Source organism: Thamnophis elegans, chromosome Z (assembly GCF_009769535.1).
Source record: "Thamnophis elegans isolate rThaEle1 chromosome Z, rThaEle1.pri, whole genome shotgun sequence".
Taxonomy (NCBI): Eukaryota; Metazoa; Chordata; class Lepidosauria; order Squamata; family Colubridae; genus Thamnophis; species Thamnophis elegans.
In genome coordinates, this window is record NC_045558.1 from 121956876 (window position 1) to 121979235 (window position 22360).

Here is a 22360-nt window from a genome sequence, read left to right on the forward strand (position 1 = left end):
GCATGCATTCTCCTATGAGTAAACATGAACACCTGAATTCCTACGCCATTTGGCTGCTAATAGTTTCCACCCGTAGTTGATCAACCGCACCAGTGGAGCAGATCTAACAATCAACATCTGTTGAACACTGGAACTATTGCTATTGTTAGGCTTCAATAATCTGACTTCATTTTTCTCCTCTCTCTCTCTTATCTTCCAGGGAGTCAGGAGAGCCTGACCTGGGTCTGTTCTTAATTCTACGGATGTCTGTTCTCAAAACTTAAAAAAGCTGTTATCCTTTTTTTTTTTTTCTACATAACAGTTTCTGAATATTTGCTGCTAGGCAAATACCTCTGGCGCTCTATAGCTTGATTTCAGTGGGTTGGCTCTTTCACTTACCTGCAGGTATTTATTTAGGAAAGACATTCCGAGGATTTACGTTTGAGTAAATAGAACAGGTTGTTTGGTTAAGTTCAACTCCTGACTGCATGGACCAATTCTTGCCATCCTGATTTATCTAAATGAAAAACAAATATTGATATAATCCCTTTGATCCCTTCTATCAGTTATTTTCTCTCTCTCTCTCTCATTCTTGCAAAACATTTTTTGTAGCCCGGCAGGTTTGCAAATTATAAATTTATGAAAGATCCATATGCAGCAGTGCTTAGCAGACAACCTGCAAAGCTTCAGATTAATTACAACACTAAGGACCAACCAAACTTCTTTGGGTAGAAATGATTTTTTCAACCTATTTCATTCATTTTAGTTCCTTAGTATATATTTGTCTATTTTTGTCATCACTTGTTAGGAAAAACTTGTAATTGCAGCTACTTAAATTTGAAGTAGAAATTAAATGAGATAAATATAAAATAGAGAAAAAACTTTTATCCTTGTGCAACAACAAAATCTGGTGGAATAAAATTATCAATTCCAGGAAAAAAGAACATTTGTAGCTCAGAGTTGAAATGAGGAACCTTTGGTGCTCTCTTCAGTTTGGTGGTGACGACTCATAGAGCGGGACACACGCTTGACCTAGTGTTTCTCTCGGGGCAGTGGAGACGTGATCTCCAGTTAAGGGCAATAGACATCTCGCCCTTGTCATGGTCGGATCACTACCTGTTGAGGCTTGATTTTTGGAAGCTACTCCCCCACCGCAGGGAGGTGGAACTGATTAGGTGGTTCCGCCCCAGACACTTGATGGACCCGTTGGGATTTCAGAAGGAGCTTGGGGAGATACCTGACTCTCTTGCCCACAATCCGGCAGAGTCCCTGGTTGCCGCCTGGAATACAGCAGCGACTGGGGCCCTGGATCGGATTGCGCCTATGTGGCAGTGGATCCAGGAGGGCTCCTTGGTTTACTGAGGAACTCTGGGAGATGAAGCGCCAAAAGAGACGCCTAGAGCGACGCTGGAGGGCTAGTAACTCCGAATCCGACCGAACACTGCTAAGAGTCTTTATTAGGACTTATTTCGTGGCGATACGGATGACAAAATGTGCGCATTTTTCCGCTCTCATTGCGTCCGCAGAATCGCGCCCAGCCGCCCTGTTTAGGATACCCGTTCCCTCCTGAATGGGGGGGAAACGGGTGATGCCTTGCAGGGTCGAGCTGAGGAGTTTGCTCAGTTTCTGTCGGACAAAATCGCTCAGATTCGGACAGACCTGGACTCCATTTGGACAGAATCAGCCGAGTTGATGAGGAGGGTCTTGCTCAGACTTTCTGGAATGAGTTCCAGCTTGCCACCCCTGATGAAGTGGACAAGGCCATGGGAGCGATGAGTGCCTCCACCTGTTTACTGGATCCGTGTCCCTCCTGGCTGGTCTCAACCAGCAGGGAGGTGACACGAGGCTGGCTCCAGAGAATTATGAATGCCTCCTTGATGGAGGGATCCTTTCCACGTCCTCTTAAGGAGGCAGTGGTGAGACCCCTCCTCAAGAAGCCTTAAAAACTATCGTCCAGTCTCCAACCTCCCTTTTTTAGGGAAGGTTGTTGAGAAGGTGGTCCTCCAACTCCGACGGACCTTGGATGAAGCAGATTATCTAGACCCTTTTCAGTCTGGTTTCAGGCCTGGTTACTCCACCGAAACCGCTTTGGTCGCACTGACCGATGATCTCTGGTGGGCCAGGGACAGAGGCCATTCCTCTGTCCTTGTGCTCCTTGACCTCTCAGCAGCCTTCGATACATCAACCAAGGTATCCTTCTGCGACGGCAGGAAGAGGTGGGAGTGGGAGGCACCGTTTTACGGTGGTTCTCCTCTTACCTCTCCGACAGGTCGCAGTCGGTGTTGGTCGGAGGACAGAGGTCGACTCCTAGGCCCCTCAATTATGGGTTGCCGCAGGGGTCGGTCCTGTCCCCCCTTCTATTTAACATCTACATGAAGCCACTGGGCGAGATCATCCGCCGGCACGGGATTAAATACCACCAGTACGCGGACGATACTCAGCTGTATTTGTCCGCCCCGTGCCAATTCAGTGAAGCAGTGGAATGATGTGCCAGTGCCTGGAAGATGTTAGGGTCTGGATGGGAGTGAACAAACTCGCACTCAATCCTGACAAGACTGAATGGCTGTGGATGTTGCCCCCTAAGGACAGTCTATCTAGTCCATCCTTAATCCTGGGGGGAGAAAACCTGCCCCCCTCAGAGGGTTCGCAATTTGGAGGTCCTCCTGGACCCGCAGCTGACCTTGGACCACCATCTGTCGGCTGTGACCAGGGGGCCTTTGCCCAGGTTCGCCTGGTGCACCAATTGCGGACCTATTTGTACCGGGAGGCACTTCAGACAGTCACTCATGCCCTCGTCATCTCAAGACTGGATTACTGTAATGCACTCTACTTGGGGCTGCCCCTGAAAAGTGTTCGGAGACTGCAACTAGTCCAGAATGCAGCCGCACAAGGGATACTGGGTGTGCCAAGGTACACCCACATCACACCCATCCTCCGCGAGCTGCACTGGCTGCCCATTGGTCTCCGAACACGATTCAAGGTGCTGGTTATCACCTTTAAAGCCCTACATGGCCTAGGACCTGGGTACCTACAAGACCGTCTTCTGCCACATACCTCCCTTAGACCAATAAGATCACACAGGATGGGCCTTCTCCGGTGCCTTCAGCAGGACAATGCCAGCTGGCGGCACCGAGGTGTAGGGCCTTCTCTGTTGCCGCTCCGGCCATATGGAATGAGCTGCCCCCAGAGATCCGGGTCCTCCCCACTCTCATGGCCTTTCGCAAAGCCATTAAAACCTGGCTTTTCCGGCAGGCCTTCTGATTGGGTGTTTCTTGCGTTCCTTTTTTAACTTTGTGTATCCTATTGTTTTTAAGTTCCTTTAATTTCTTTTTATTTCTGTAAGCCGCCCGGAGTCCTTCGGGATTGGGCGGCATAGAAATCAAATAAATTCAATTCAATTCAATGTTACCTAATTTGGATCGTAAATGTCTGCAAGAAAACAAGCAAGCTCCAAGGATCCCTCAAATATCAGTTTTGTTCAAAGGCAAGCCAAGGCTTCTATTGCAGTTTGAGATATACTTTTAAATGAGAAATACTCATGATGTTAAAAATGTGCATGAATCTCTAAAGAACAATAAGACAGGGGGATTGTTTAAAGACAGAAATAGTAAAGTTACTCAATAATTTGGGTAAAAAGAATGATATCCAAGAAATAGATGAGAAATTAGAAGAAGCAGTGGAAGGGAAAATCAAAATGAGATACCAGAAGCTAAAAATAAACAAGAGAAAGAATTTAAAGTAGGAGCCAATCAGATAACTCCTCAAAAGCTTATAAGAGAGAAAGAAAAAGAGAAAAAATTCTCCAAAAAAAGGAAAGGTTAAAAAAAAAAAAAAAAATTCCTTATTAAAAAACCAAAGTCTGGTGATGGGTGTTCAGACAATACAGCAGAAAGAGACAAAGGGTATTCAGAAGGGAATGTTCAGTAGGCACAAAAATATTAAAAACAGCTGTAAGACTCCAAGAGAAAGAGAGAAAATGCTGATAAAAGTCACCAAATAATGGAATTTTAAAAAGGTTAAGAGATGATGGATAATGAGAAAATTTATAAAATAAAAATGTAATGGTTGTTTGTTCAAAATCGCTAATCTCCGAAAATTCTTCACCAATTGCTTTGAAATGTTGACAAAACGTTGCATTCAAATATGCGAATGTTATTATATACATATATTATAGATGTCACACGTGTGACAGGTACAGATTATAAAAAGAAATAGTATTGTTGAAATTGGAAGAATAGGATTACACACACCTATTTATATTATTATCGTTAATTTAAAAAGATTTGACCCAATCAATACACTGTCCACAAAATATGTATGGTGTGAAAAGAAATTACAAATAAAACTTTTTTTTTTAAAGATACTTTTAAATGCAGTATCACTGTCTCAGAAGCAGTTTGGTGCGGTGGCTAAGGGCTCAGGTTAGAAATCTAAAGAGCAAGAGTTCTAGTATCATTTTAGGCAAAACCAGCTAAATAACTTTGCAGCCAGTACTCTCTTAGCCATAGAAAGAGGTCAGTGATAAATCACTTTTGAAAATGTTGCCAAGAAAACAGCAGGCACAACAGTCCAGGAAGTTATGAAGAGTCAAGGTTAACTTAAAGGCAGATAAATGATATGAAGTCCTTAAAATTTAGAGGTAATTGCATCTTTATCACTGTTGTCTATCACTACGGCCTATACATTGTTAAAACAGTATCTTGAAATACTTTCATAAATGTTCCTGCAAATGTATGTCTGGAATGCTGTATCCCATCTTAATATAAGGGTCTATTAATCAGAGCTTGGTTTCCAGTTTCGAAGTCTTTCATGACAATTGATTATGAAAAAAAGACTTCGTGACAATGGAAGTATAAAATATGTTGAGGACATTAGGTTAAGGAAAAGAAGTAATATATATCAGATAGAAACATAGGAAACTGATGGCAACCCCCCCCTCCCAGTGGTCCATTGAGTCTGCCTTTGCATATTTTTATTTTTTTAATTTATTTTTAATTTTTTTTGGATGAGACATGTTGTTTATGTTATATGTTATATGTTTATGTTTATTATACTTGTATGCCGCCCTATTCCCGAGAGACTCAGGGCGGTTAACAACAAGTGGGAAGGGGGAGATACAAAAAACGAACAAACAAAAACAAGATACAAGAAACAGATTAAAAGCTACACAACAATTGCAACAATTCAAGTGGGGCTGGGAACTCATCAGCCCCAGGCCTGCCAGAACAGCCAGGTCTTGACGGCTTTGCGGAAAGCCTGAAGGGTGGTGAGGGGTCCGAATCACCACGGGGAGATTGTTCCAGAGGGCCAGAGCAGCCACAGAGAAGGAGGCCCTCCCCCGGGGGTTGACAGTCGACATTGGCTAGCTGATGGTATCCGGAGGAGGCCTAATCTGTGGGATCTAATTGGTCATAGGGAGGTAATTGGCAGGAGGCGGTCTCTCAAGTACCCAGGTCCGATACCATGTAGGGCTTTAAAAGTAACGATTAGCACCTTGAAGCGCGTCTGGAGTCCAACAGGCAGTCAGTGCAGCTCGCGGAGGATAGGTGTAACGTGGGTACCGAGGTGCACCCACGATTGCTCGCGCGGCTGCATTCTGGACAAGCCGAAGTCTCCAAATGCTCTTCAAGGGCTGTCCCATGTAGAGCGCATTACAGTAGTCCAGTCTTGAGGTCACAAGGGCATGAGTGACTGTTCTGAGAGCCTCCCGGTTCAGGTAGGGACGCAATTGGTGCACCAGGCGAATCTGGGCAAATGTCCCCCTGGTCACAGCCGACAGATGGTGTTCTAAAGTCAGCTGTGGGTCCAGGAGGACTCCCAAATTGCGAACCCTGTCTGAGGGGCATATAATTTCACCCCCCAGCCTGAGAGATGGAATACAGGGCCAATCTTTGGGAGGGAAAAACACAAGCCACTCGGTCTTGTCGGGATTGAGTGCAAGCTTGTTCACACCCATCCAGACCCTGACAGCCTCCAGGCACTGACACATCACTTCAACCGCTTCACTGAGTTGGCACGGGGCGGACAGATAAAACTGTGTATCGTCCACGTATTGATGGTACTTTATCCTGTGCCGACAAATGATCTCACCCAGTGGCTTCATGTAGATGTTAAACAGGAGGGGGGACAGGACCAAACCCTGCGGCACCCCATACTTAAGGGGCCTAGGGGTCGACCTCTACCCTCCCACCAACACCGACTGCGACCTGCCAGAGAAGTAGGAGGAGAACCACCGAAGAACGGTGCCTCCCACTCCCACCTCACGTAACCGCTGCAGGATACCATGGTCGATGGTATCGAAGGCCGCTGAGAGGTCAAGGAGCACTAGGATGGAGGCATGGCCCCCATCCCTGGCTCTCCAGAGATCATCAATCAGTGCAACCAAAGCAGTTTCCGTGCTGTAGCCAGGCCTGAATCCAGACTGAAAGGAGTCCAGATAATCGGTTTCATCCAAGGACCGCCGGAGCTGAGAGGCCACCACTTTCCAACAACCTTCCCAACAAGGGGAGGTTGGAAACTGGACGATAGTTACTTAATATGGCTGGATCCAAAGATGGCTTCTTCAGGAGGGGTCTCACCACCGCCGCCTTTAAAAGGGGTGGGAAGGCTCCCTCCCGAAGAGAGGTGGCCACTATCGTCTGCATCCAGCCCCGTGTCACCTCCCTGCTGTTCGCGACCAGCCAGGAGGGGCACGGGTCCAGTACGCAAGTGGAGGCACTCACTGCTCCCATGGCCTTGTCCACTACCTCAGGCGTGACAAGTTGAAAATCAATCCATAAATTCCGCTCAAGGCCCTCCCCCGTACCTTGGCTGGCTCTGAGCAATTGGAGTCCAGGTCTGTCCGAATCCGAGCGACTTTATCCGCTAGAAACTCAGCTCCTCCTTGCAAGGGATCACCCGGATCCCTCCCTCTCAAGAGGGAGCGGGTTATTCTAAACAAGGCGGCTGGGCGCGATTCAGCGGATGCAATCAGAGCGGCAAAATGTGCACTTTTTGACGCCTGTATTGCCATGAGATAGGCTCTGATATAGGCTCTCATCAGTGCTCGGTCTGACTGTTTATCTCAAGCCTGTTCAAACTCAGTTATTAATGATTGAGCCACTACCTGTGTTGGAAATTGCTTCCAAGCTTCCACTACTATTTTTGTGAAGTAATTTTCTAACGTGACTTTTGAACTTCTGTCAATTGAGCTTATGTTCTATGTTCTTAATTAAGTCTTTGTGTATATACAAATTACAGATATAAAGCCATCAGAGTAGGGGTTTTTTTTTTTTGTTAAATGAAGAAAGCTACTCATGTACTTGTCCCAACTAGACTGTTGTTTCTGTGTCATGTATGTGGGGTACGTGGGTATATGCATACTTTTTATTTAGTTTATGTGGTATATATTGGAAGTGGTGGCACCTTGAGATCTGTATGCAACAAAATTTCATGTTAATATATGCTGATTAGTACATTTAAAGTGACAAAGTTTTCTAAGTGTAAGACTAATGTAATCCTGTACAGTAACCTACCTTTCTTATGTGTTGAATGGATTTACTCAATTCATCTATAAAACATACCAACAGCCAATCATCTTTTCAAATGTAGTTTCTGAAAGATCCAGAACTGGATGAGAAACTTATCCATATGCTTGGTTTCCCCTTCTCCATGAGACGCTACACAGAAAACAGGTAAATGTGGGATTAGATTTATGCCTTATTTAACTATACCCAGAAACCTTCACTGTAGCATCTGAAATTAAGAAAAGGATAAACCCCCGACTTAGATAGATGCTATGAATGAAAGCTGTGCTAAATTCTAGGATAGAGTAACTGCTTGAGGAATCTCCCCATCCTCTGGAAAGAGAGAATAATAGACAACATATTTATTTTTTTAAAGCAGGAAACTTTTATTACAATAATTTAATAGAAAAAAACCCCCAGAGTTTAAATAAATTATACAAATACAAAATTAAAATAATTAATTCAAGATAACCTCCTCCTGGGAGTGGAGGATATACTGAAAATTTGGGGCGGGGCAGGAAAATTTGAGATAACACATTAGTTCATTACAATCTCAACTCTCTCCCTCCTGCCATTATTAGGCATATCCAAATAGAATCCATCAAATTCTGGATTAAAGGACTGCTGGAATGCTCTGCAGCAATTTGCTACATCTAATGTGAAACTGTGTACCATTCCAACAGAAAATAGAGAGAAAGTTCAAATATTGTGGTAGGTTGGACAGGGGTAATACAGGATCAAGTATTGTGGTGTTCCAAATAAATGGAGAATTTTCTAACAAACCTTACATTAGATTGTGGCCAGAAGCGTGGGAACATATATACAATATATGCCTACTAAACTAAAGCATTTTAAAAGATATCTTATTGTGAGTGAGTGGAGACTTCACATGAAATTTAGATTCAGTTATATTAGAAGGCAAAGACAGCATGGAAAGAGCCCACTAAAATTTAGTCTGGAGAATTAGATTATTATCATCTAGATCAAGAGTGTCAAAGTCACGGCATCATGTTGCCATCAGGTGACGTTTTGTGATATTTCCCCCCTTCACGGAGCTGGGGTGGGCGTGGCCTGGTTATGATGCATCTGGCTTGCAGGTCACCAGTTTGGCATCTCTGTGATAATCTTATCATCTACATAACTAATGTTAACTTTAACTTAATTAACAAGTTAATTAACATTAAAAAAAGCAGTCAGATGAAAGAAGTTGTGAAGAGAGCATCACAATCTTAATCTGTGTATACTGTGAGGATTACAAGGCAGACCGATTGGGCTGGCTGGGAGCGAAGGCCAGATATTAAGACTCAAACCAATAATTAGAACGTTCCAATAAATTATACGACGACCAAGGCCTTTTATTGTCACAACAAAAATAACTGAGAAGGGGAAGATGTGCTCAAATTAGTTATAAAGAATAGGATTTTTTTTTTAAAAAAACGACCCCGAACAGAAAAGACTCAAAAGAGCACAAACACCATAGAGGATCTTTTGGGCAAATATTAAAAGAAAAAAGGTCCTCTTTTGGCACGGAAGAATTGGAGAGATGAGGACCTTGAAACAAGGCTGGATCAGTCTTTGAAAACAGCCTGGTGGCCATGAGGGCGTTCGTCATGCATAATGTGCCTGCGGACGTGAATGCGCCGGACGCGGTGCTCTCGCCCATCTTCGTCATCACCAGCACGGAGGGGGCCTCCGCCTCCACCCGCAACTCCCCCGGTGGCCTCCAGGAGGGCCTTGTCTGGCACCCGTGGTGTCTCATAGATCAGGATGTTCAGGGTTTCTTCAAAGATCCGGTTCGGGAAACTCGACCTGTACACCCAAGGGAAGCAGATATGAAGCAAGTCTTAAGCCTCACTATGGGATCCCCTGTTCAAACTGGAAGCAATGTAATTAACCTCAGGTAATAAGCTCAATGCCAGCTGCTGAAGAACACAAACTAGAGGTAACTACGGCCTCGTGTCCTTCCTGTGAGCTTAAGCATCTCATTAGCTATTGCAAGGACAGGATTCTGGACCAGACAGACCTCGAGTTTTGTCTTCTTACATGTTTAATTGGATTTAGGAAAGGCTATTTTCTTCAAGAGTTTACATTCCCATATGAAGACACCAAAACATACAAGTAGTCTTCAACTTACAACTGTAATTGAGCCTGGAATTACAGTTGTAAGTCATGCTGATTAGGCGGATCCTATAACTGACTCTGTTTTATGAGGTCCCCCCCCTCCCATAGGGGTTGTTCAATGAATCATCACAATTGTTAAGCAACCCATTATCTGCAGTGGGCATTGGAAGCAAACACTGGTTTTTGGCAAAAGACGTTGTAACTTGTGGTCATGTGACCACAGAATGCTGCAAACAGCCATAAATGTCTTGCTGCTGCCCAAAATGCAATTATGTGACCGGGGGTGTGTGTGTGTGTTGGAAAGCAGCTGTCAAAACTTTGAATCTGGGTCATAAGTACCTTTTTAGGAGGTTGTCATAGCTGAATGGTCACCAAACGACCGCAAGTCAAGGACCACCCATACAGATAGTGCTCAACAACAACAGTTCACTTAGTGACTGTTCGAAGTTACAATGGAATGGAAAAAAGTGAGTATTTTTCAGTTATGGCCGTTGTAGCATTCCCCATGGTCACATGATCAAAATTCAAACACTTGGTAATTGACTAACATTTATGACGGTTACAGTGTCCTGATGTCTTGACGCCTTTTGCAACCTTCTGACAAGCAAGTCAAATCGAGAAAAACCAGATTCACTTAACAACCCTTCTGCTAATTCCGACAACGGCAGTGATTCACTTAGCGTGGCAAAACTGCAGTGATTCACTTAACAAATTTCTCACAGCATCAGAAATGTTGGGGCTCAACTGTGGTCGTATGTTGAGGACTACCTGTATTAGAAAATCAAAGCTTCATATTTGGAGGCCTGAGGACTGGCCACACTTTACCTTGGTCTGCTTCTTTTCGGTGGCATAGACAATGGAAGTACAGCAAACCTCTGCAATCTTGCGGCCCTGCCCATAGAATGACCAGCAGCAGATCTCATCCCCAAGAACGTCTTTGATGAAAAGCACTCGTCCATTGAACCTCAGAGCTAGTTTGTCAAACAGTTCGATATTCTTCAGTAAGTTGTCATCAGAGTTACTTTCAGGAGGGGAGTGGAGAAGAAAACAGTGGTATAGATACTACTAAAGAAATGGGACAAGTGGATGACTTGGACCTGGGAGATAGCAACGACCCCAAGGTCATCCTATTCTGACAACAGGACCATAGCTTACCTGGTATAGGAATACTTGTTATTACTTCTGTTATGCAGTAACTTCACCACAGGCTAAAAGGAAGGTGAGAGATATGAATGAATTTAAGATCGCACCCCTCCTCTTGCTAAGAGGTGTATAGCAAAGCAAACTAGACCTTCCCTCATACTGGGGATGGGAGAAGACTGCCTTTAGAAGAACCCCCACTTGCCTTGATACCATGATATATGAAGACATACATCCAAGACACTTAAGTGTGCCTGATCTCTATGATTTCCTAAGGTAAAACTTGTGTGACTTCTTGTGTGTTACCTTGGAACATCTTGAGATGATCTGCTGTTCTTCCTTGGGAGATGTCACCATGGGGATATGGCAGAGAGTCATAGGCTTCATTTTTTTGCTAAGAAGGAGAAAAATATTTTTCTAGACTTACTATTCATTATTTACAGATGTGCTAACCAAATTCATACATCATGCTAAAACGTGATTTGTGAATAAGCCATCATTGACTGGATCCACAAAATTCTGTTTAAGCCATAAACAATGGCTTAGAAAACATACCACTCTGCACAAGCGGGTTCAATTAAAAGAAATTGAACCACAGTGCAGAGCAATGTGTAAACCAGTGTTTTTCAAACCTGGCAACTTTAAGATGAGTGAGCTTCAACTCCCAAAATTCCCGTTAGCATTCAAGCTGGGGATTTCTGGGAGTTGAGATCCAGATATCATACAATTGCCTAGTTTGAAAAAAAACCTGATGTAAACCAAGTCTCTGTATGCTCTAGGAAGATTTAGAATTAAAATTAAAGGCATAGAAGAGGTATGTTTGTGGGCTGGACACACCTGGCCTAGAGTCTAACAGAAGTTTAAAAAGGGAACTGGAAATAACAATTGAAAATCATACGCTTTTCTAATATGAAGTCAGTTTTCCTTCATAAATACTCAATGTAAACATATACAAAAATGGGAGAATATATTCAATATGAATGTAAGTATCCATGCTTTTCATGTAATCTAGTGAGTTCTTCTTTTTTTTTTGGTAATGCATTTTAAATGACCCAAAACAGAATGGAAAAATAATATGGAAAGAAAAAGATGATTAAAGAACCAATTTGTATACCTTTACGTTGACTCTTAAAATATCTCCCTTTACCCTTTTTTCATTTTAACTACAATTCTATGAAGTAGGTAAAGCTGAGATAGTAGTATTAACTCGAAGTCAATCAGGGTGCTTCTATGGCTAAAGGGGGAACCTCTCAGCTAGAACCTTCCTCAATATAGCAGCCCAGCTCTCAGGCTGCAAGAAGATTGGCTCAAAGTCACCCAGTGAGCTTCTAGGTCTAAGGATGGATTAGAAGTTGGGTCTCCAACTCCAATAGCGGCCATTACATCACCCTCTGTATTGTTGCAAGTGAGACGATAATGGCTGGATGATGCTAGAAGACACTGAGACACTACTGGGGATAGGGCTCAAGTGAAATAATCACCAGGAGAGCACATTCTGCTAAAACAGAAGAGCTCTCAGTCATTGGTTCCTTCTGGGTAGATAGGACAGATCCTGGTTTCTTCTCTTGTCATCTCTTCCAAGGATGTGACACTCAAGGAAATCATTGAACCTTCTCAGCCAGCCACTCTCACCTGTAGTGCAAGCTGGCAGTCCTCAACCAAACCTTGGATCAGATAATACCGGGCTTCACACAATACTTCCTCCAGCTCCCGCTGTGACTCTGGAAGAGATACTGAGCCATCTCGCAAATAATTCAAAATAGTTCCAAAATGGCGGCCGCTTCGGTCAATCAAGATCCAACCTGGAAAAGCAGTTAATTTTAGTCCCTAAAATTAATGGGTTAAAAATGCTGTAGACCAGGGTTTCCCAATCTTGGCAACTTTGAGATATATGGACTTCAACTCCCAGCATTCAAAAGCCAGTCATGCAGGCTGGGGAACTCTAGGAATTGAAGTCTACAGTTCTTCAAGCTTGTCAAGGCCAAAAAACCCTGCTGTGGAGTGAAGAATCTATTTAGGGAACCTCCCCATTCCAAAATGGCTTGGAGGGGAATACAGTTATTATTATTTGCACTAATACAAGATTATTTTGATGCTAGAAGAACAACTTCTTCTTTTAATTAATTCTGGGCTTACAATGTACTTCATATCTCAAAAAAAAAATGTAACAACCCTAGCCCTAACGAAATCTTTTTAATGAATCTACTTTGGATGTTATGCCTTGGCAAGTGGCAGCATTTGGTTGATCTTGTCTGGCCTGGTTATTACTTGGAGGAGATATCGCCAGGAAGTACAAAGTGTGGCTGGCTGGGAATTCTGGGAGTCGAAGTCCACACCTTTTAACAATTGCTGAGAAAAGCCCACTCTAAAATAAGTCACCCTGAAATTTTCCGAGTGCTCCTTGGGAACCACCTTGGATGAATCCCCAACGCAATCTCCCTCATGCAGAAAATCCCATTTCTAGCTGTGGGAGAGATGGGTCAAGCTGAAACTCATACCTTCGCTATCTGTGAGAACTTCCATTCGGCCACTGAACATGGCCTTGAGCATGGTATCTTGCTTGGTTAGGGTCTGCACGGTGGTGTAATGCAGAGATCCTCCCACATTCAGCTTGACGTACTTGCTGCTGGGGTTCAGGGGCTTAAGGTCCAAAGTCACCTCAGTTACCCCACCCCTGCCATCCCGTCGGTGCTGGGTTGGGACCAGTGGAGCACAATTCTCCAGGGATGGGGATGAATCTGTGGTGGCCTCAGCTGACATAGCCACCTACAGAAAAGAGAAAATGAGCGAGGAGATCTTCCAACAGCGGATTTCCTGCATGGAGCATCAGCTGAAGCGTTTCGGAATCCCTTTTTGACTTTCTCTAAAAGGCAGCCCATTTCTGTTTGTTTTTTAAGAAAAAAACAAGATGCGAGCTTGGAAATTCTCCCAGCAAATTTATTTCCAGTATTACTTGGATAAATGTCCCCCTGCAGCTCTGCCATTTATCACCCCCCGCCCCCTTTGTATGTATCCTCTGCAATCAAAACTGGATTCATTCCATAATGCAGATAGCAGTAATGGATAACATTCCAGCTTATGGGATCTGTTTTATAGGTTACTAACTGAAGCTAAATATGAAGTAATCTCTTTCGTTAAGAGTTCACAAACAGAATGATTGTGGTGACATATCACACTACTAGCCATATAGTGACTTGCTTGTTTGACGTTGGGTAAAACTGACCAAGTGATGTTTAGTCACCATATTTATACAATTCAAGACAAAGCACAAATGCACTAGCCAGACATACGCTCAAACCAGAAACTAGTGATCTGTACCAGAATCCACCCCATCAATCTTTTCACACACAAATTGCATTCATGCTGATCTCCCTAAGCCTCCCCACTCCTGAACTTAACTGAAAGGAACTGGCTATAGGTTTCAAGACTGATTGAGCCACCTTCCCACCCAAGCGGTTGCCTTCAGAGATGCTGGCCCTGAATGGCCGCAATCCACTCAGCTAAATTGTTTGTCAGACATTACAGGAGTTGGTCCAGTATGTTCACAGAGCAGCAATCAGGGAGGGGGGGAGAAAGATATTAGAAGATGGGGTCCACCCAGAGGTCTACTAGCATATCCCAACCTACCTTCTGCTTCCGTGTGGCACTCCACACCTGGGACTGCTAACAGGAAACAATGGTTTTGCCTTCAACTTTGTGCTAACTGGTCTTTGCCCCATCAAACATCCCGCCCAGTAGGATTATTTCCTTGTACTGCCTGGCTCCACCCTGCTGCCCTTATGCTCAGCCCTTGTGCTGCCCAGATGTCACTGTATTCATTTTCCATCTGCCCACCACCAGGCTGCCTTTATTCACTCTTGCATTATTATTATTACTACTATTGATTTTCTTGACTGGGATCTTGGGGTGTGCCTGCATATGAGAAAAAGCAGAATATTAATACATACAGAAGTGAGTGACAGCTTCGATTATGGACAAGTCCATTTTCCAAGTCTAACTCATATTTAACTTCTGGGAGTGCCAGAATCTTCCTTTCACCAACCTCTTTCCTTGCATTGACTCCACCACAATGGGTGCCAATTGCCTCTCCTATAGGGGCTTCCTTTCCACTCAAATCTTGAGTGCAATTCCCGGGCCATCCCTAGATGGCAGCAAACGATTGAGGTTCTTTATGCTCCTTTGCTGCCATCTTGTGGTAGTTCTGGATTCGGCAGCCAGCAGATCATAGATGCTTTGTACGCTAGGTCTACAGCATCCTTTTTCTGCCGCAGCACCAACCTCGCCCCCTCACCCTCTGACCCACTCACCTCCCCCACGGGAGCAGGGGTGGGCTCAAGCCAGGCCCCTCCCCTTCATGCCCGCCTGGACTCCGGGCAACAGCTCCGCAGGATGCCTCGACCTGAAAGACAGAGAGAGGACGGGAGGGCGACAGTGCGCATGCTCCCAAAGGCCCGTCGCCCCCCCCCTTAATGGAACAGTTACTCTGTACATCCGGGTACCCGCCTGCTTAAAACGAGAGAGGCGGGTTGACTTTCTTCGCCCTCCCACGGGTGGCGATAAAGCTGCGCATGCGCAGAAAGTAAAATCGCGTCCGCAGTGAAGGGTCAAAGAAAAGGGAGTGATGGAAGACTAAGTCAATCGAGGTTGCTGGGGGCGCGTGCGCAAGCGGTAGCGCTCAGCTGCACGTGGTATTAGCGCGATCAGTGGGGTGGGTGCGCATGTGGGCGGTGCCGCCTCTGTCTCTTTCATTAGACAACATGAGGGAGTGGAGGGAGCCTTAACTCTGACCCTTGACTAATTTTATAGGTTGTGTGAAGCTAAAAATCACATTTGAGTAATTGCACTTGCGCACATAATTTTTGATATCTCCTGCTGGTAAATTATGGCTGGGGCCACGCCATAATTCAATGACACACAGTCCCACAGATTTAATCTGAGGAGGTGATTACATTTTGGGATCCTACACATGATCTATATTATAGAAGCTTTTGTGTGATCCAGATCATAGAAGCTTTGAAGTACACTATGTTGCATTAATTCATAGTTAATAAAGATTTAAGAGGTGAAGCCACTTAATTAGGCTGAGGGCAAGAGTTTACTGTAAAACCTGAACTCCAGAATATTCTTGGAAACCGTTTCCAAATCTTTTATTATTTTGTGCTCCATTTAAAAAAATATGTTCGCATCTTAAAAAGATGAATGTTTACTTCTGTTGACTTGTCATCCACTACATCTCTGAACTACTTATATTTGTGTGTTCTTTTTAAGATGCCAAGACATGTGATTGTAAAGCATGGCACAGGTAGCCCTTGACATATAACCACAACTGAGAAGTTTCCATTAGTAATCCCAAGGTACTTTTTCAAGAGGCAACTGGACTTTATTTTTCCTCTGAAGACATTTCGCTTCTCATCCAAGAAGCTTCTTCAGCTCTGACAGGATGGTGGGGATGGAAGGATTTATATTCTTTGCAGACAGCTGGTCATTTGCAGCATTTTAGAGGGTCCTTGAAGCACTTGGAGGTTATTTGTGTCCTCAGGGTCACCTGAGTGGTACTCCTGGTTCCTATAGTTTGCATTCCCCCCCCCTCTGGAAATCCATTCCTATCCCCCACACCATTCAACGTCTTCAAAAGAAAAAAAAACAAGAAAGTCCAGTTGTCTCCTATAAAGCACCTTTGGAATGACCATGATTGAAAATCTGTACAGACTTTTAGCTATACAATTTGAGATGAACACCCTTTGAATGGGCTTGATTGGTGGAAGAAACAGAGAACCTAGTTGGAAAATATCACTTTAAAGAAACTGATGACCAGATGGAAAGCTATGGCTGGGAAAAGCCCAGTACCAAATTGATGGCTACAAAAGCTTATGTGACACAGACACCAAATTTAAGTCTAGAGCATCTTACTGGATCAGATGTATGCTTTATATCAAGAGCAATAGCACGCCCCTCTATTTCCCTTTGGGCAATTCCATATTGGAACAGAAGCTACTATAATTCAAATCTCAGAAATGTTTCCCTACCTCTTTCATTATAATCCTGCCAACCTTGCTTTGCTGAGCTTGGAAAGGTGGCTGGTAGAAATCCATTGAGACCGCTTGGTATTCCTTTGCTAGGGTTACCAAACTTGCAACATGTCATCATGTGACATATCGCAACTTTCCCCTACACTAAACCAGAAGTCGGCATGGCCACAGCGTGAGTCATCCAGCCCACGGGCCGTGAGTTTGGCACACCTGCTTTATCAGGTCAATAAATGCTACATGTGCATTTTAAGAGGCTTAAGTATTTCAGGTGAGAATGCAATTGTTTAGTGTCTGTTCTCATATATTACCCATAATACCTTTGCCAAGATTCTTTCAAATTAGATTAATAAAGCCTCACTTGATTTTCATGACTGTGTGCTCTGCAAAGATTTTAAAGAGGAAGCACCATTTGAATAAAAATTTACTGTTATATATATATTTGGCTTCCAGTCCAGTTGCCTTTGAAAACAACACCTTTGGGACAACCGTGACCTGGATGATTGAGAATCTCCAAAGACATTTGGCTTCATGGAAGTTATTAGTCAAATTGTTTGAAAACAATTTGTACTGATTTATGTGAATTCAAAACACAACATCCATAGCAGCACAGCAACTCTGATTCTGGAAAGCTAGGGAATCCAGGAGCAACGGTTATCCTTGACCATTAGCAATGAAGGAACATATTACAATTTTTTATCATCTACAAAACAAAGTTTAACTGGGCCAATGCTTTTTAAAATTCAAAATAATCATTGTAGGTTGGCTACACCCAAATTTTAATGTAGGATGAAAAATGTATACAATCTTTGTAATATATTCCAAATAACTAAAGCAGAATTTTTGACAAAGACCAAGGAAACTGAAAAAAGGAAATGATCTGAGACAGCATTGTCTAAAATTTAAAAATTAATCATTTTCCTTATTTTTCCACTGAAAATATTATCATTTTCTTTATGTAGAACATTGATGCTGAAGGAATATATGAATCAATATTGGCTTCTGCTTATATTATTGTATACTGTCAGAAATTAGTTGTTTTCTAGCCTAGCAAATTGTAACCTTAATACCGTACTGCAAATCTCACTGCTGTGTCTCGCTTCTATTCTTGGCTTCAAAGCTTGGGACATTCTTGAAAGCTAGTAGAAGAAATTGTTACACAGGAATATCTAACTGTATAGATAAAGGAATCAAACTAGGGAGTTTTCCTGGGTCATAAATCGTTAAAGCATTCTGCCGAAAAATAAGATGACCAACTTTTTTACAATGAAAGGACAAATAAATTGAAAAAAAAAATCGTAAATAAAAGAAATATTTTATTCATTGCAACAATAATACACTATAATATTATACATGCATAATAAAAACATTTGTAACATTTTATATTGTAATTATGCTTACATGCCTGTTAATTATTATTTAAATGAGTACTTTTCCATTGAATTAATATTTTTTGTCAATGTATCATCTTCTAACAATATATTAGAAATATCTGAATGAGAAATATCCTTCATATTGAATTTTACGGCAAGTGCTGCAGCTAGAGTATCAACATCAACAGAGTTCTTCGGGATTGGGTGGCATATAAATTTTGATAATAAAAATTCAGTCGCGATTTCTCACTGGTCCAAAAATCATTGTCAATTGAAAAAACTCTTTCAACTGCTGCATTAGTTCCAGGGCAGCACAACGTAAATTGAACAATATAAATAAATTTTCACATGGAATATGTTCATTTTGAAATGGCTGAAAATATCCAGCCATCTTTTATCAATTTCAACGTGTTGATTTTCCCATTGTATTAATTTTTCAGAATTTAAATATACATTCAGTCTTCTAATTTCTTCAAAGAGACAATTGTCGTCTATTTTAATGTCTGGCATTTCTTTAGATAAAAACTCAACATAAGATTCAATATCTGTCCAATATACTTGTGATGAAGTAAAAAAACACCATTGAAAACTCTTATTTCCCGTGATGTTTGTTTCAGACCATTCTTCGATATATTGAAAACATGTTTGGAAAAAATTCTGCACTTCTTTGATAAACTTTTCCATTATGCCCGAATTTGATTCCTCTGACAATTTTCTTTTTATAATTAAGGAAGAAAATTATCTTCAAATCGAGATTTATATTGAAGGATAAAGTCATTCAAAATAAGACTAACTTCTGTAGCTGAAATGTGTTCACCTTCAATCTTTTGAATCATTTTGTGAAAAATAGATGTTTGATTATGTACAAAATACATTAACATCTCAGATATTTCATTATTGAAAAACGATTCCAGGATTTTAGGACATTTGTCTAAACTTAAAAAATATGAACGGAGAGGCTCAAATAATTGTAGAACATGCTCTACAGCAGGAGTTACAGCAAGCCATCTAAATTTTCAATCTCCTAAAAGTTTTTTGTATTCAACATTCGCTTCTTCACAAAATCGTATTAAAGTAGCCACACGAACCGTAAAACGACTAATATACAAATAAATTGTAGTTATTATTACTTCTACATCAATTAGCATGGCACATGACGCCATGTTGATTGCATTTGACAAAATATGTGCATTACAACCTATTCCTAGTATTTTCTTTTGGAGTAAATCTTGTAATTTTACATACACATTATTCACCCCATTCGTCTTCGCCCACCAAAATTGTGTTTGTATTATCAGCTATTAGTGCAGTATAGATGGTTTGACAAAATTCAGCAGTTTCACCCCCAATGGATCCTAAATTTAAATTTTTTACTTGAATCCCCTTGGTACATTAAAATATCTTACTAGTATTGATACAATTTGGTTTCATTATGATTTGATTCATCAGATAAAACTGTTACAAATGCTGCAATTTCAAGTCTGCTGTAAGTATTTTATCACAGTAATTTTTAAATACTGATTAATAATAGCCTTGCATTTGTCCTGGTGCATGAAAATTTAGCATTGTGAAACTTTTCAATAATTTAGTTGTACAATCCATACTACGAAAACTTTGTGAATTATTGTATGAAATGCAAATGTTTCCTCCATTGCAGCTAACTGTTTTTCATCTTCAGAATAATTTGAAGTTTTAAAAAACCTGTTACTTTACGACTGGAAGCTGATGCATGATGCTTATGTTTGTTGGTGGACAAGTGTTTCGTTGTAGCTTCTCTGCCCCAACTGCAATGCAAAATTATCCTCTGCAAAATTTGCAGAAAACTGGCATCTTTCTTTGATATGAGGAATGGAAATTCCTTTTTCAATTGAACGTTGAAATGGCATTTCCTCTTTTTTGATTTTTGCATGCCTTAAATGAAATTTAAAATTTAAAATAAATATAATGCTACATGAACGATGCAAGCACATTATGAATAAATACAATTTATTATTACAACTGAAACTTTAATAACATAAGCGAATAAACTTCACCAAAAATTTAAATTTAAATTATTTCACACTTCTGTTGACAACAGGGTTGTATAAACTTGTAAATAAAATTATACATATTTGGAAATTATTAAATAGATAATGAATTAATAAAACATGAATTGTACTTATCTCTGTATAATTGAATATTCACTGAGAAAGAAATAATTACTGTGAGTCATTCAACTGCTGACGTGCGGTAAGTCTACTGCGTGCGTATGTGCCGTGTCGTGTTTCAGTAAACAAAGCCACTTGCGCATGGCGCTCTCTCTCAAGGTCTCCCGTGCGGAGCGCATGCATCTCATAATCACATCTTATACTGCACTATTCAGAGCCTTGACGAATCGTCAGGTCAAATACAAATAGGTCACATAACGCGCAACAGATCAGTTTTCAAATATCAAAAAGGAGGACGTGTAGAAGGACACTTTTCGAGGGAGGACAGAACTTACAAAAGAAGGACTGTCCCCCCCTAAGGGAGGACGATTGGTCACCTTAGGAAAAACAACTTGACGAAGGGGGGGCAGGTACCCCCTACACAAAGCTATAGGAATACTCCACAGATAAGATAGACAGAGACAGGAGCTTGAACCAAAGAACGCTTTAAAGATCACATTGGTAACGAATCTTTATCTCTGATTGGATAAACTTTGTTTCTATCTGCCTAAAATGTATATAATACTCTGAGCCACTCTTCCAGGGTGGGGCTATTCCTTACAGGCTTTTGTTTGCATGTTTTGGATATAGTTTTGTCACCCAGCTTTTGCTATGGCCATAAATAAAAACTTATACTTTTTGCAAGCCTCTTCTTGAGTCTCACTCTCTTTGGCATCTCAGTGGCTTGGGGAAAACTGCTGGAACCTTACATTTCTGGCACCCAACGTGATGGATTGGAGGCCTTGTTTCTTCAAGGTAGCTACATTCAGCTCCCCACAAGCTGAGCTGCTTTAAGCTCAGTGGCCTTCATTTTGGCGGATGGGAAAAACCAGCAAGCTGAGCTGCTTTAAGCTCAGTGGCCTTCATTTTGGCAGATGGGAAAAACCAGCAAATAACAGTGATGATGTTAAGAACGCTCCTGGAAAATTTAATCCAGTGACCTCAGCCTGGTAATTGCTGGGAGACTCCGATCCCAGCCTAACCTGAATGCCGTCAAAGAGGCTTGCACTGAGGGCTGTAAGATAGTGCCCTCTAGGTGAGTATAAATTTCTTATTTTGGAGGGTTGAGGGGAGTGTTGCCTTGTGTGTGTATTAATGACCGAGTGAGAGAGAGCCAATATGCATATTTGCAAGATCAGTTAGAGCAAATTGCTTTTTTTTTTTTTGGTTCAAAAGTTTTATTTCTTTTAAAACAAACATTTCATCATTCCTCAATCCGTAAGATAACGAAGTACAATTTTTACGTGTCAAATAATTCTAGTTTGCCACCAAATTCTTGTCTAGCCTAATGTATACCCCTCCCTCCCTCTCCCCTCCCCCCCAACCCCCCCTCCTCCCCCCCCCGACTTCCCATAACCCGTACACGGTATGGATTTTTAACAAACACAGTCTAAAATCTATTGGAAAAAAAAGAAATAAAGAAATTAATGACATTCTACATTGACCTTAGCTTCTCCTTGCTGAACTATCTTTAAACAATTTAAATCATTTCTGATCTTAAGCATAGGCTAACTGGAATTTCTTGGTCCCGTATTTATTTTGTATATAGTCAATCCATTTTTTCCAGTCTCGTTTATATCTCTCATTTGAGTGATCTTTAAGATATGCCAATATTTTAGCCATCTCGGCTAAGTTTGTAACTTTCAATGTCCATTCTTGAGTTGTAGGCAAGTTTTCCTTCTTCCAGTATTGCGCCACCAACAGTCTTGCTGCCATTATTAGGTGCAGAATCAAATTAGTCTCTACCACTGTAAAGTCAGTACATATACCTAGTAAAAATAACTGAGGAATAAACTTATCCTTCTTTTAAAGATATTTTGCATAATCCACCATATTTTTATCCAGAATGCCTTAACCTTTTGGCAGGTCCACCATATATGATAATATGTAACATTGAGAGAACCACACCTCCAACATTTAGGCTGTACATTCGGATACATAGAAGCCAACTTTTTAGGATCTAAATGCCATCTATAGAACATCTTGTAAAAAATTTCTCTCAGATTTTGAGCTTGTGTAAATTTCACATT

At 41.7% G+C, this 22360-nt stretch overlaps 1 protein-coding gene across 1 annotated transcript; it reads right to left on the reverse strand.

Moving 5' to 3' along the window:
• Positions 1–8814: 8814 nt before the first annotated feature.
• KCTD13 (potassium channel tetramerization domain containing 13) lies at positions 8815–15271 on the reverse strand. Its single transcript, XM_032237365.1, is given in 8 exon segments — positions 8815–9287; positions 10426–10626; positions 10761–10813; positions 11052–11118; positions 11120–11139; positions 12378–12547; positions 13244–13511; positions 15053–15271. Coding segments are annotated over 7 exon segments (1008 nt in total). The 5' UTR covers positions 13506–13511; positions 15053–15271; the 3' UTR covers positions 8815–9052.
• Positions 15272–22360: the final 7089 nt, after the last annotated feature.